The sequence below is a fragment of the Plasmopara halstedii genome (assembly GCF_900000015.1).
Source record: "Plasmopara halstedii genome assembly, contig: Scaffold_816, whole genome shotgun sequence".
In the NCBI taxonomy this organism is placed as follows: Eukaryota; Oomycota; class Peronosporomycetes; order Peronosporales; family Peronosporaceae; genus Plasmopara; species Plasmopara halstedii.
The window spans coordinates 812,779-825,898 of record NW_020187732.1 but is presented as its reverse complement, the minus strand read 5'-3'; the positions used below and the strand labels follow the sequence as shown (position 1 = coordinate 825,898).

General features: G+C 42.5%; 4 protein-coding genes across 4 annotated transcripts; 2 read left to right on the top strand and 2 right to left on the bottom strand.

Annotated features, from left to right (window-relative positions):
* Positions 1-834: 834 nt before the first annotated feature.
* PHALS_14111 (uncharacterized protein) lies at positions 835-1,052 on the top strand (the record flags this gene model as incomplete). Its single annotated transcript, XM_024729855.1, has 2 exons — positions 835-856; positions 913-1,052. The coding sequence occupies 2 exons, from the start codon at positions 835-837 to the stop codon at positions 1,050-1,052; spliced, it is 162 nt and encodes a 53-aa protein (XP_024580191.1).
* A 4,516-nt stretch (positions 1,053-5,568) lies between these two features.
* Positions 5,569-5,905, bottom strand: PHALS_14746 (uncharacterized protein; the record flags this gene model as incomplete). Its single annotated transcript, XM_024729854.1, has 2 exons — positions 5,569-5,762; positions 5,836-5,905. The coding sequence occupies 2 exons, from the start codon at positions 5,903-5,905 to the stop codon at positions 5,569-5,571; spliced, it is 264 nt and encodes an 87-aa protein (XP_024580190.1).
* A 1,326-nt stretch (positions 5,906-7,231) lies between these two features.
* PHALS_14110 (Six-bladed beta-propeller, TolB-like) lies at positions 7,232-8,864 on the top strand (the record flags this gene model as incomplete). The annotated part of the gene is made up of 4 exons (XM_024729853.1): positions 7,232-7,303; positions 7,365-8,395; positions 8,463-8,567; positions 8,642-8,864. 4 exons carry the CDS (start codon positions 7,232-7,234, stop codon positions 8,862-8,864), a joined length of 1,431 nt encoding a protein of 476 aa, XP_024580189.1.
* A 1,241-nt stretch (positions 8,865-10,105) lies between these two features.
* Positions 10,106-11,779, bottom strand: PHALS_14109 (Mitochondrial distribution/morphology family 35/apoptosis; the record flags this gene model as incomplete). Its single annotated transcript, XM_024729852.1, has 4 exons — positions 10,106-10,210; positions 10,275-10,427; positions 10,829-10,932; positions 10,999-11,779. The coding sequence occupies 4 exons, from the start codon at positions 11,777-11,779 to the stop codon at positions 10,106-10,108; spliced, it is 1,143 nt and encodes a 380-aa protein (XP_024580188.1).
* Positions 11,780-13,120: the final 1,341 nt, after the last annotated feature.

Genomic DNA, 13,120 nt, shown 5'->3' with positions numbered 1-13,120 from the left:
CTAATGTACTCGCCGGTCCACTTAACGTTTCACGAAAGCGAAGAGCAGAACAATGCTATAGAATATTGCAAGCAAAACCTGAATTTTCCTTTACCAAGTCTTGTGAGCTCCCGCGGTAGCGCGGCACGTCGACGGTCTCCGAAGGTCGCTGGCTGCGTCCGAAACTAAGATGAGCCAAATCCTGATTTTACATATGGGATCTGCGATCGCACTGCCTGGCTGAAGGCATCACCTTCGCTGTTGTGGGGCAAAAAATTGCTTAGCTACAAAGGTTGTAGGGATGTTGCAGCGGGACTGCCTTGGCACTTTGCTTAGAGATCGATAATCTAAGTCATCGACCTTACGTTCTATACTAGAACCAGTATGGGAGTAGCGGATCGCAATCTGCTCACACGAAGAGACCCCACAACCTCTTTCCAAGGCAGATAAACTCTTCCGTTCAAAATGTAAGCTGTATTGCTTTGTTTTATTTGCGGCGAGACCGCCTGCATCGAAATATTTAGGTTCTCCTAATTAACAGTAGGACCTAATCAAAATGCATAACTACTGGCAGTCCCGCCACGTAGTGTCAACTTGTTAAGGTGTAGCCACACCATTGTGTGATCACACAATCTTGTGTGACCCACCCTTTAATACCATGATACGTGTAATCCCGTTACAGATGTCACTTTGTAAACAATGGAGCTCTTCGCGCCCGACTGGGTTAAACGATCGGTATCGTGGTATAGCTTCAAACTGCATTTTAGAACACTAGCTGTGCTCGGATCATCTCCGAAGTATACTTAGTTATCTCCGCTACGAAAGAGAATACTCCGATGTAGCGCGGTTGTAATGATGGCTTTTAAAATATCAGAAAGTTCATGTGTTGGTTGTTTAAATTATCGTAAAATAAAACATTGACTGTCGATTTAGCTTTTTTGACGCTCACCCAAAGCGTCAAGCACCCTACACAAAACGCTCTGTCATATTGGAATAAAAGTGCTAATAACGCCACGAAGAGTATCAGGCAATTATCAACGTGTCAGATTAGAGCGAAAACTTTTGTCCCATAAAACTTTAGTGGGTTATCAAATTGGAATAAATTTTGAAACGGCATCTTCTGCTTTATTTCAACGCGAATTCAGTGTGTGGGAGCAACATTGCTCCAGCACCGCGGTCTCCCCGCGCAAGTGCCTCGAAAATACCCTCAAAAACGTGATTAACGCACTTCGACTAAAATCTGTTTTTGGATCGTTTGCGGTTGACATATCCAATCTGAGGACGAGCTCTGGAGCGAGGTCGAACAAATTCTCGTTTTCTAGCGCGGATAGCTATCGTATACAATGGCTATAGGCAAGCCATGTTGGCAAAATACTTTGTCAGCGAACACCATATCTGCATACCCAACGGTCACATTTTTGCTTGTAGGAGCAAGATGATCCATTATGCTAAGACAGTCTTGCAAGGAACATTACGGGTGGTATGAATTGCGCCTTTTAAAAAACTAGATATAAAACCACAACAATTGATTAACTGCGGTGATATTCCGGATTTGTCCGGCTGGCCATTGGTGCGGCAACATATTAACCCGTTGGCACATTTCACACGTGCATTCATCATATCCATTGTTACGTGATGGACTACGGAAACAGAGCACCTAACCACCAGTATGTCACTTTTCTTCCAGGGCGGTCACCGAATCATGTGCCACGTGCTGTATTCTGTACTAAATTTTCTCGCCGTGCGATTTACGTTGCGTGAAGCAGTACTGCAACACAGCAAGCCTAATGACAGGCTTGAAGGCGTGCAATTGCGCGCTTTGATCATGCAAAATCTGGTGTCTCGAAATTTGCTGCATAAAGATTTCAGACACGTTTGTTGAGACTGACCCGTACGCTGTATGTATCGCATCATCAATATGCAACAATGCATTATCTGTTCAGTTAACAACCGGCTAAGATGCAAATTGAGCTTGATAAGGTATAATCTATAGCAAGTCACTCCTTGTCATGAACAGGGTAGCGTTTCTTAGCAGCTATAAGGTTACTTAAACGGAATTACACACGATCAAGCACTTTTCATCTCGCTACTTTCATGTCTGTATGCATTTACCAAGCACAAGGGCAGCCAACTGGGAATGACCGATCTGAATTTGAAGTAGCAAAAATTGGGGCATACATGAAGGTCTCCTTTTTCGCATTTTTAGAATTCACCTCTTCTCCGGTACACCAATGCGCTTTGACTTGATTTTTAAAACACTGATGCGGGGTCGTGCCAAGTTCAACAAGTCTGCACTGTTTTGTGATCGAGAAATGCTACTTCTTCAAGTTCCTCTGAGACAGTGGCACTGGTCAATCTATGATGACCGTCATCGTTGCGGGATCTACCAATGTATTCCGCTTCCCAATGATACAACCCAAACTTGAATTCTTGCTGGTACCAAAGACACATTTGATGTCTATATTGGCGAGTTCTTATTCAAGGCCATACACTCAAGGAGTATTCGCAAGTATTAAATTTGCTTCTCCACATTCAAACTTTTGAGCTCTGCGCTACTATGGAGGGTTATATTGTCGTTTTGGCTTCGTATAGACAAGATACGGCTTGAACAGCTTTGACACCGATATACGGTAAAAGCCCCTTTGAACTATTGTTTCTCTGTCAGGACCATTGAAGACTAGATGTCGCGATATCTTCTTCTTAAGCCGGTTTGCAACTGTAGATCGCAAGTTGACGTCCAGGATTCATCCTCGACATAATTTGACGCTACTGCCATGTCTGTAATATCGTGTGACAGAGCCACCGTGCGGAGCATGGAGCGTCACAATTATGCTTCACCCATAAATACGTAATAATCTTAGAAGATTTGAGTTTCTAATTAGACTTTAGGTGCATATATCGAGCGAGAGGAAACATTTTAGGGGGCACGGGCATAAAGCTACAACACGGTGGGACTATCTGGATGGTATGATTGGAACAGGAGAAGAAGCTGAGCTCATAATCCATCACGGATGGATACGGAACTGGGGACACTCACAACGCACTGGGTGCGAAAAATGGGACAGATACACGAAAGATGCAAAAGATCATTTCCATGTTTCACTAACGAATTTGCACACTGTGTGACTAGAGATCCAATACGCGTGTTGCTCTAGAACTTGGGATTGAGCCATGAGATTAACTCAGTTCTGAAGCCAATACTGCGTCATGCAGCAATAATTCCTACTGGCTGAACAGTTTGACGGTATCTACCGAGCGGATCTCGAATCAGGTGGTGAGTTGTGGATGATTATAACTAGCAAATTGCAGCTGTGGTTCCAGCGCATTCACCAATGCCTTGAAAGTATGTTCTGCGGAACAGCATGATCGGCTACACTTTGTTCCTTGACCAGGGTGATAGATATTACCAACTGCTAATGATAGACAGATAGATCTCCCTCAGCGGGGTGCGATGTGAATGGCTATTATGCCGCAGGGTAAGTCTAATGCATAAGCGACGTCTCCCACGATAATACACTCGGGGAACACGAGTTGGTGTGTTTCGTCTAAGCAGAAAAACGCTCTAACGTCTACGATGCTCAGAAAAATTATGTCTTATCCTAAGACCGCAGCACAGTCTTCTGAACTTTTCCTGAGATGCCTGACAATACCATTGCAGTCAGCCTTGACGATCCCATGCCCGCCACATAGGATATCGGATCTTCGGCCAGCGCCGAACACGCTTCTGCTTCCAAGCAGACGTGGGCTTTAAGCTCGTCAAAGCTTCACTTGAAATGAGGTGAATGGTGCCTGATTTTTTCGACTTCCAGTCGACTCATGGCTCGTGACGTTCCAGTCGCGTCATGACTCGGATAAGATCGAATCTCAAAATCAGGTTCAGAACTAGACAAATTTTTACGTAGTCAAGGCCTGGATCTTTACTAAAAAGTCAAGTATAATCTTTAATGTGTTAACTATTTCTCCGTCGCTATATACACGAGCATCGTTTCCGTATTATGGATCTTTTATGACTTTGCATACTGTCCACAGTTTTAAACTGTCGCCCGTTGTACGTATTTGCACGCCGCTCCCAACTCTTTCAGGGCCGTTCTAAGCTTCATTATATTTGGCCTTGATATCAACTACGAACAACCCTGTCTTGTGAGTGTTGCCTCCCTTAGAAAGTATATCCCTTTTGAAGGTAAAGAATTGTCGACCGAGGTACAGATGAATCTAAGACTTTCCCAGTTGGGCAATCTTCTCCTAATGGACTCAGTGCTTCCCCATTGAGGTCACCCTTGCATTAGAACCCAATCCTCTGCTTTTTTAGCCTAGTGCAGAGAAACCACGCATGCGCAGATGCTTGTACGAGCGAAAATGATATACCGATTAGTAATACGGTGCTTCTCAGCGGCTAACCTCTCTATTTCTCCTAAACATGACTGAGGTTCATCGCTACTAACGCTCATATATTAAGTTCTAGAACCCTCTCCACCATTGCGTCACGGAAATCGTTCTCTACATCGAAGGGTACGCCCACCGTTTTGTCGAGAGAGGCAGAGTGAAGGCGCGAGGATTCGGTGCAAGCCCAACCCATTTGGAGACATTCATGAATATGGTAGCCGTAACAATCTCCGGAATAGGGTTTAGCGCTAACACCCTAATTTTTTTTTATGCTGTCTGTCACTTCTCGGCTCTTTTTCGAGTAACCAAAAACTCCGAACGAGCTCGATATGCCTGGTTAGGCTGTGGAATTCTAGCAAAATTTGACGCTGCTTTGATCACATGCTGGCGATGCCTCACTGGCACATCCTCAAAACTGAAGAGCGCTCAGGCAAACCATTGCCATTAATGACCCTTTGGCCGCAAGTTCTCTGATCCCGTCGAGACATAAGCATATTGAGCTGGCTTAGTTGTCCCGGGGCAGGGACTTGGACAATGTTGTTCTATCCTTGCAGAGGGTACAGTATTTCTTACGACTCGATCGTGAGATTGTCTACAAGTACTACTAGAGCAATGGGGTTATTGGCATTTTCGCGGAGATAGCTTTGACACTAAGAATTTGCGTAAACAAACACATCGAGGTAGGCTCAGTACCATCCTACTATAACCAAAACCTAGTAATTCGGTGTCTTGCTCTGCATGTTCCAAGAGCACATATATTAAGGATAAATGATACTTAGCCTGATACCAAATATATGCAGATCACTATCTCTTGTAGTTTAAGTGTCTCTTTTTTCTGACGTGCAGACAGTAAGTAGCCCATGACCCTTTTTTGAGTTCCATCATGTTCATAAGTACCGATCAAAGTGCAATGCGATTTTCATATTGTACCGCAATGTATAAAACTGTAGACAGGCTCATACTACTCCACCGAAAAATGGACTCTTAGAGTGAAAGCTTTTTGCACCTAAAGCGTAGAATCGGTCAGGGTACCAGCAACTAAATCAAAATATGTGATATACATCGCATTTGACCTTGCACGGATAGTATTCCAAAACAAAACCCACCTATTTTAAAATTATAGTCACCATTTAACGGTAAACTCGAAAAACAATAAATTGCGATAACCTTCGTGCTTAATTCTCTGATCAGTGATTGAGAAGGAAGCTAGTCCGTGTCCATGTGGCTTAGCAGGGTCGTAAGTAGATATTTCCTGAGCTGTGTCTTCAAGCTTAGAGCATTGTCATCAAAGATGAGTTTGGCACAATTTTTAGCTTTGTTTACAGCGTCAACTTCTTCTTTGCTGGATGAGAAAGCATCGAGAGGCTTGTACAGGAAAAACGTCCGACTTTCCGCAAACACTAGTATGGGAAAGGAAAGCATTTGGCTAAGTTTTTCTTATTATATATTTCTCTTGGTAATCCACGTGCTCACTGTTTTGGAACTTTGCCGAGACCTTTAACAATTGGATCCGTCGACACAATATCCAAAGAAAACCTATCATTCAGGGTCAATGAAACAAACAAAGTTGTGACTTCATTTAGATATGAGACCGATCATTAGAATCACCAATAATTTAGCGGTAGTTAGCCAGTAGTCGCCAATTAAAGAAAATATAATGACCAAGCGCAAGAGATTCAAAACTGCTGGATCTGGTACGATTTTAAAGTGTAAAGAGGAAACATTTTTCACTATTGAGCATGTGATTATACAATGGATGATCAGTAATTTCATCAGAAGTCCTCAGTTTATGATCTGCATATCGTTAAATTATCACATATATTAGAATTGGATTGGACAGAATATAAGCAGAAGAGGAGCAATATGATGTTCGCGCAAACGCGTGTCTCCATCATTGATGCTCTGACAGCGAAGACAAGTATGAAAAAAAACTCGGGTGTTTATTTCGTATAGCCATGGAGATCGTGCGTCACACTTACGGTGATCCGATTCGAACTTGGCCCTTAGCTTGTACTAAGTCACATAGTCACTATAAATGTGCACCTTGTCCACAATCTTGACAAAGACATTTATTGGCTCACAAAAGTTAAAATCCAATAGATCAAATGTGCGAGTAGTAAATCCGATCACATGTTATCAAAAAGTAACATCTGGCAAATACTGAATGTGCTTTCTCTAATGTCCTATTGGTCTGGGAATACCCCTAGGATCCAAATCAAGGACGCTAGAGATAGGTTATTAAAGTGGACGAGCAATTACACCCCTGTCGTGTGACCGCCCTGCCAACCCGCACATGTGATAGTTGGTTATGAGGAGGCCCCACTGACCGAAAAAGCCCCAGTGTAATGAGGAATACGGAACCCGGTCCCAAAATGGGTCGGATAGCTTCCAGCATTCCGCGCTAGAGAAAGATTAATCCTAGCGTGTAGGTTCCGGTAGCTGAAATCTCTTCTTAATGTTCTACATCTACCCCACCAGAGTCTCTGGCCACAACGTCACATATTCCTCGAATGTGTAACATGAGTCCCTGGTCGTGTCATCGTAAAGAATACTATACGCAGCTCCTGTAGCATTTAGGTGGCCCCTCGAGTCTTCGTAGCGATACCTATAACGCATCGACTTTAGTATGTATGATGAACAAATTGCAAAAACGTATAAGATGAGAAGGCTGGTAATCTTGTGCCAACCACCTTATGCCCTTAATTTCGCGCAGCTCGTTGATCCATCATTAGCTTCTTCTGGTATGCCATATATCTTTACCTCAAATAGATACGTGAAACAGTCAACCTTAAATATTTTTCAAGAAAAGTGCTGCGAGTAAGTAGCATTCATAATATACAGAAAATTGGGTCGCGACTCATCAAAAGATATGAACACCGTTCAACGTCGAAGTCTCTTCATTATTGTGTGGCTTTCACTTTCACCATGCGCCAGACCACAAGTAAGAACAATTAAACTTTTGTGACTTACACTTTAACGTCATGTACTATTTGTCTGGTTAGACTACAACTTCTACCGTTTTTTACCGACAGCGGAGTGGAGGCTCGATTTTTTCTATCGATGGACGAGATGGCACTCAGATGGAAATTGAAGGCTCAAGTAATTATGCGCGTTTTGTCGGGCTGGCACTTCATCGACGAAAGGATCGTATTGTATGGAGTGATGGCCGTTCGGTGAAGAGTGCGAGTGCAGTTGATGGGTCCGATGTGAAATTTTTAATTGGAGCACTTGCTCGAATTGTGTGGGTGGGGGCAAATTTTGGCCATACACAAGAAGACATCGAAGCGCTGACAGTGAAAGGCATTCAATGTGAAAGCATTCTCTCGTGGACATCCGAACGTGTTGAGTGCATGGTTGGACTTCCTCAATATTATACAAAAGCCCTTTTGAGTGAAACGGATTGCAGTATCCGGACAAAGTACGGAATTATGTCCGGAATTGCTGCGGATTTCACCGAGATCATTGCGTCGGGTACACTCGCGCCAGTTGTACAACACATTGACATTTTTGCAGATTTTGTTCTTCCACACGCTTTAGCAATTGATGATCGTGAAGGAGAAGAATGGCTTTACTGGTCGAATTCGAAAGACGGGACCATTTATCGCAGCAGTTTGCAATCAACTATTATTCAAGTATTGCAACGCCGTTGCTGGAGCGTGCGTGGATTAACGCTACATATCTTTCAAGACACAAAAAGTGACCGCGTATCTCTGTTGTATTCCCTTGAATCTAAAGGTACAATCTCTTATATTGAGTTACCTCCTACAAATAAGGTAATCAAATCACCACCTGCTGCACGGGTGCTCTTACGTGGTCTACATTCCCCTCGAGGTTTGGCTATAGACACCGCAAAACAAATTCTTTTTTTTACTGAAAAAACTGGTCGGATATTCCAGACAAACTTTGGCACATGCCTTACAACATCTGATGCTTACTTGAATGATTGTGTCGAGGAAAATTCTATGTTAAGAGCTCGTCAAATCATAGCACGAACGTCAAGAACAAGGCTCGATGGCATTGCTGTAGATTCTAAGTATGCTCGGGTTTCTCTTTGTGATGATATGAGTGTTAGCTAACACAAAAACTGCGTATGGCTACAGGTATTTATATTGGTGTGAATCCAACACGAACGTTGTTGTTCGAGCTCTGCGTCGTGACTATCAGCCCCAAACTATAATCGGTGGAACTGCAAATTCAAAATTGAGGTTTGCATTTTTGGCTAGTTGAATCCTTTACATTATGATATCATCGTCTGTTGCTTGTTCAATTTAATCTTAAGCTGGCCTCGAAGCATTGTTCTTGGCTCTGAAGATGGTGAGACGAACGAGCTTACCCAAAGCTACTTCTATTCCGAATACACAGGCCGAGTAAGCAAGGGCTTAGAGCAAATCATTCTTGTTAACGAGTTGAATGCACCAGCGATGGAGTATTTGGACGATATAGTGAAACAATCGACCACGCAACGAGATGGGAATCACTTTTACATGTATGCATTAGAATAGAGAGTTGAAATCTCTCCCACCCAAATGTCGAGTCACTTTGTTGCCCAGAATCAAGGAATATTAGCAATCATGTAAACGCTAATGTTCATGCTCTTACGATCAAGCTTTTTCGCATTCCAAACATCCTCAAAACTTTGATTTAGGCTTCATAATGGCTCCAAGATTCTATTGAATTTCGCCAGCTTCAAATGTAATGTTCGGATTTAATTTTACGTTAACGCTTGTATATCTCATCTTTGGTTTGATAATTGATTATCTTTTTTCTCCACGGATCACACTATTCATTGCTGGATGGGGTACTGTCTTTACTCGAGTAAATGTGTTATGGTATCTGTTTGAAGATATGCACTACCTTATTCGCCGATGAGCTGTCTACCCAAGATACTTTAGCAAAGAGAAATAAATAGTTTATCGATCCTCGAGATAGTCAAATATTAATTTACGAATGCAAAGCTCACTCATGGTTTATGAATCCATTGGTTTATCTTAATGGGGCGGTATAATAGTTAAGGTGATTGATTGTAGCAAGGCACTCCCAAAAAGAGTATCAAAAAGCTCATTGATGTACCCGTCCAAGGCGCATATATTTGGTCTTATAACAAGAAAAGAGAGATAATTACATTCTCACCCAGGTGAATTGCATTGTGGCTTGTGGCGTCTTTTGAAAGAAATATGATCGCAGCCAGATTAAGTTATTACGTCAGATATCAAATCTTCTTAACTGATTTGAAACCTCGACGTTGTTGACGCGTGAGCGGCTTTCTAACAAGATAAATCGATGTGTCGTGATTTGAGCATGTCTATGTGATGACAAGCGTGTAATATCGTCCATGCCGCAAAGCTGTCTTACATAAACGACAGCTTTGGTTGCTACAATGAGTTAACAGCAAGGCTACAATTCGAATGCTACAAAAACTACTTTAATTGTGAAGATTGATTCTTGTAGCTTCAAAACTTTATACGCAAATTGAAGTATTAACCTAATTTTAACCAACATGAGACGATGTTATTTACAAGGACAATATTCGCACTAATAATGCAATTCTATATTCGATACAAAACGAGATTTAGTATGAGTTGCATTGGCTACAATATCCTTATATTAGCGGTCCAATCTCTATTGCAGTTATTGATGCTGTCATAGCTTATCTTAAGCGCCACAGAACAATAATATTGCGTATAGGTACGATATTGCCCGACATAAATTGAGGTTATGTCTTCTTGCACCAAACTTCTCTATATCATATTTTGGGGTTTCTTTCTTGCGCTTCGAAGCGGTCCTTGACCTCTGGCCGCATGACTGACTTTACGCCATCTATGAGTGTTTGGTTCTTCTTCAACTCATTCTGCAGTGAGAGTTTTACGTCAGTCGATTGTAGATAAAAGCAATTTTTCTTTTTACTTACGCACCAAGTAGCAATGCGTGTAGATGGCGTACTCTTCTTGGCATCCCACTACTCCATGTGCTTTCTGCTGTAAAAACACTTTTGTGAACCACTTATCGAAGCACTTCTCGTACGCTGCTTTCTTTTCCCAACAACTGAGCTCGTTCTGAGTGTGCTTCTGATCCGCCATAATATATAGAAAATATAAGTGGCAGTCATTTCGAGCTCTCTAGTTTAAACAATGTATTTCAGAATTAAACCCTTCGATCGGACATAAAGTTCTGTACACGACTACAACTAGTGCTGGAACTGCACGTGCGTATGAAATGGCTCCTGCAGCTGCTCTCGCTGTATTTGGCCCGGCAATGACTGATAAGAGCTGGCAATAGACGGCGTTGTACCACCCGGTATCATCATGTGATGACCGCTTAAAAAACATTGATCGCAAACGCGCTGAGCCTCAGATAGCGCAAATTTAGGTAGAGCTACTCGATTTGTCGAATGCTGGCTGCACACACTTTGGCCACAATTTCGACAATGGTGACGACGCTTAACGAGCGAAAACGCGCACGCACATACGTGACACATGCTTGACTGTTTCCAACGAGGAGGAAAAGCTGTTTGGCTGCGAGGACCTGCGCCTCTTGAAGTCACACTGAGATTGCCACTTTTAATTTTAACATCTTCATTCATTGAAAAACCAGGCTTCAACGATATATCAGGCATAAAATGCGAAGGATCAAACATACCCAGTGGCATTGAGTCATCTGCTGTGGCGATTGAAATCAAATCATTCTCTCGCTCGCGAAGGCGCTGTTCTGTTAGCAGTGACTTGACGTGTGGGTCACTTCGTGATAGTGAGTTCTCCTGATTACGATCGTTACCGAGCTTTAAAGTCGCAAATAGACCTGCGTCTCCATAGTTTCCCTGAGGTGGGTTGTGATACGAATCATGGTCCAAATTTTTCCTTTCGAGTCGCTTCTTCTGTTGTAAATACGCTTGTGAGTGGTATTGTTGATGGTTTTGTTGATACTCAAGCTCGTCATCGTCAACTTCATCATCTGACTCTTCGTAGTATGTGTGATTTTGTTGTGGCTGGATCTCCAAACTATCGCGATTGCTAGGGTGCAAAATAGTGTGATTGTTGTACGACAGGTGGTAGTCAGTGGTCTCAGTAGCACCATCTTCATCGTCTCTATTTATAAGTTTATGTAGACCGCTGGACGCTTCCAATCGGTGATTGCCTCGTGCCGCAGCGCGCAGAACCTCAAGGATTCGCTCGCCACAATCAGCTTGTACGGCAAGATCAATCGGTAGATGGCCTGCATCATTGCGCATATGGACGGCGTAAGGGTTGGCAAAAACCACTTTCACTACAATGTCAGTAGGTGCATCTTGGTGCAGACATACCCAGTGGAGTACCGTCATACCACTGGCGTCTGTGCGCTGTGCAACCTCGCGATTCTCACGCATGACAGTCAGTAGCGAATCCCAGTCGCCATTAATTGCATGTAAGAAATCTCCATCCATAGTCTGAAAAGTACTTGAATGAGACGTGTGTAAGGCAGCAGAGTATGCGCCTTTGGTTAATAACGTCTGCAGAGCTCAGACCGCGCAGGTGGTGCTTTCTAAGAGCTAAGCGATTTGACGATAGACAAATGCGGCACTACAGTTTTGACCAATACGTAACGCGCGAATTGGGGTCGGACTGCTACTCATGCAACATAAGCGTTACATAGTGCAGGTCCAGTACACACTCTATTGTAAGCCGTTCTTATTAGAGTCCTTTTTTAAATCACAACGTTCTTTAATTGACGTCATATTTTGATGCGTTTTACTTTTTAGAAACATAAAAGAGAGATTTCAACTGCTAAAAGTCAAATTTTAGCTACAGTACTGGATGGGATACCATTGAGCATTTAACACTAAATTGAAGCAGTAAGATTCGATAAATGCGTGCATGGGTTTGTTTGAAGCTGTCTATGGACAGCGAGTCAAGAGAACGTTGTGGCCGGTATTATTGGTGAATAAGTCAGCCGGCCTACTATTAGACAGTCTATTACTCACCCACAAATACACGTACAGCGCAAATACTGTAAACTGCTCCGTTTTTACAGAGTAGAAAGAACTCATACTAGAAAGTCCAAACATATGAGAATCTGAAATGAAGAATAGAAAATATTGGTTTAAAGAGGGTGTGGTATCACAAAATTGTGTAGACCTAATTGAGAAATTTCTTTCAAGCATCCTCAACAATTAAGTAGAGCAGACTTCCACTGTGAATTTCATTTTTGCACATTTACATTAGAAAGATAGAAGAAATCAAAGATATCAACAGACGAAATCAGAACAAGCTAATCCAGACATGTATACCACGACTGACAACAAAGCGCCAGTACCAATAGCCGAGATCTAACACCATAGCCAACAGTATGTAGTGCCAGCTGTATCAGCAATGATTGTAGTGGTATATATGGTTCCTGTGTTTCTGATACTCGTTCCTATCCACTTGACTGCAATATGAAATTGAATAGTGTGTTGCACGGAGAGGAAGAGGCTATTCATTTCTGTCCTAGGGTAATCAGGCAGCTTCTTCTCAGGAACATCAACCACTATTAGCAAAAACTGCTACACTGCCGAATTGCTGGTGCATCTCAATTTCCTGGTAATCATTCCATAAGAATTATCATTTTTATTGTGAATACTGATCATTCAAAGGGCGACATTATTAACCAATCGGAGGTTTACAGCCGCGCCAAATTAAGTCAGATAATGTATTTTATGCCTAGAGCAAAATTGTAGGTTATGTGTAACGGGATTACACGTACCCTGGTAACAGGGTGTGTGTATCACACGAAATGTGCATGGTGC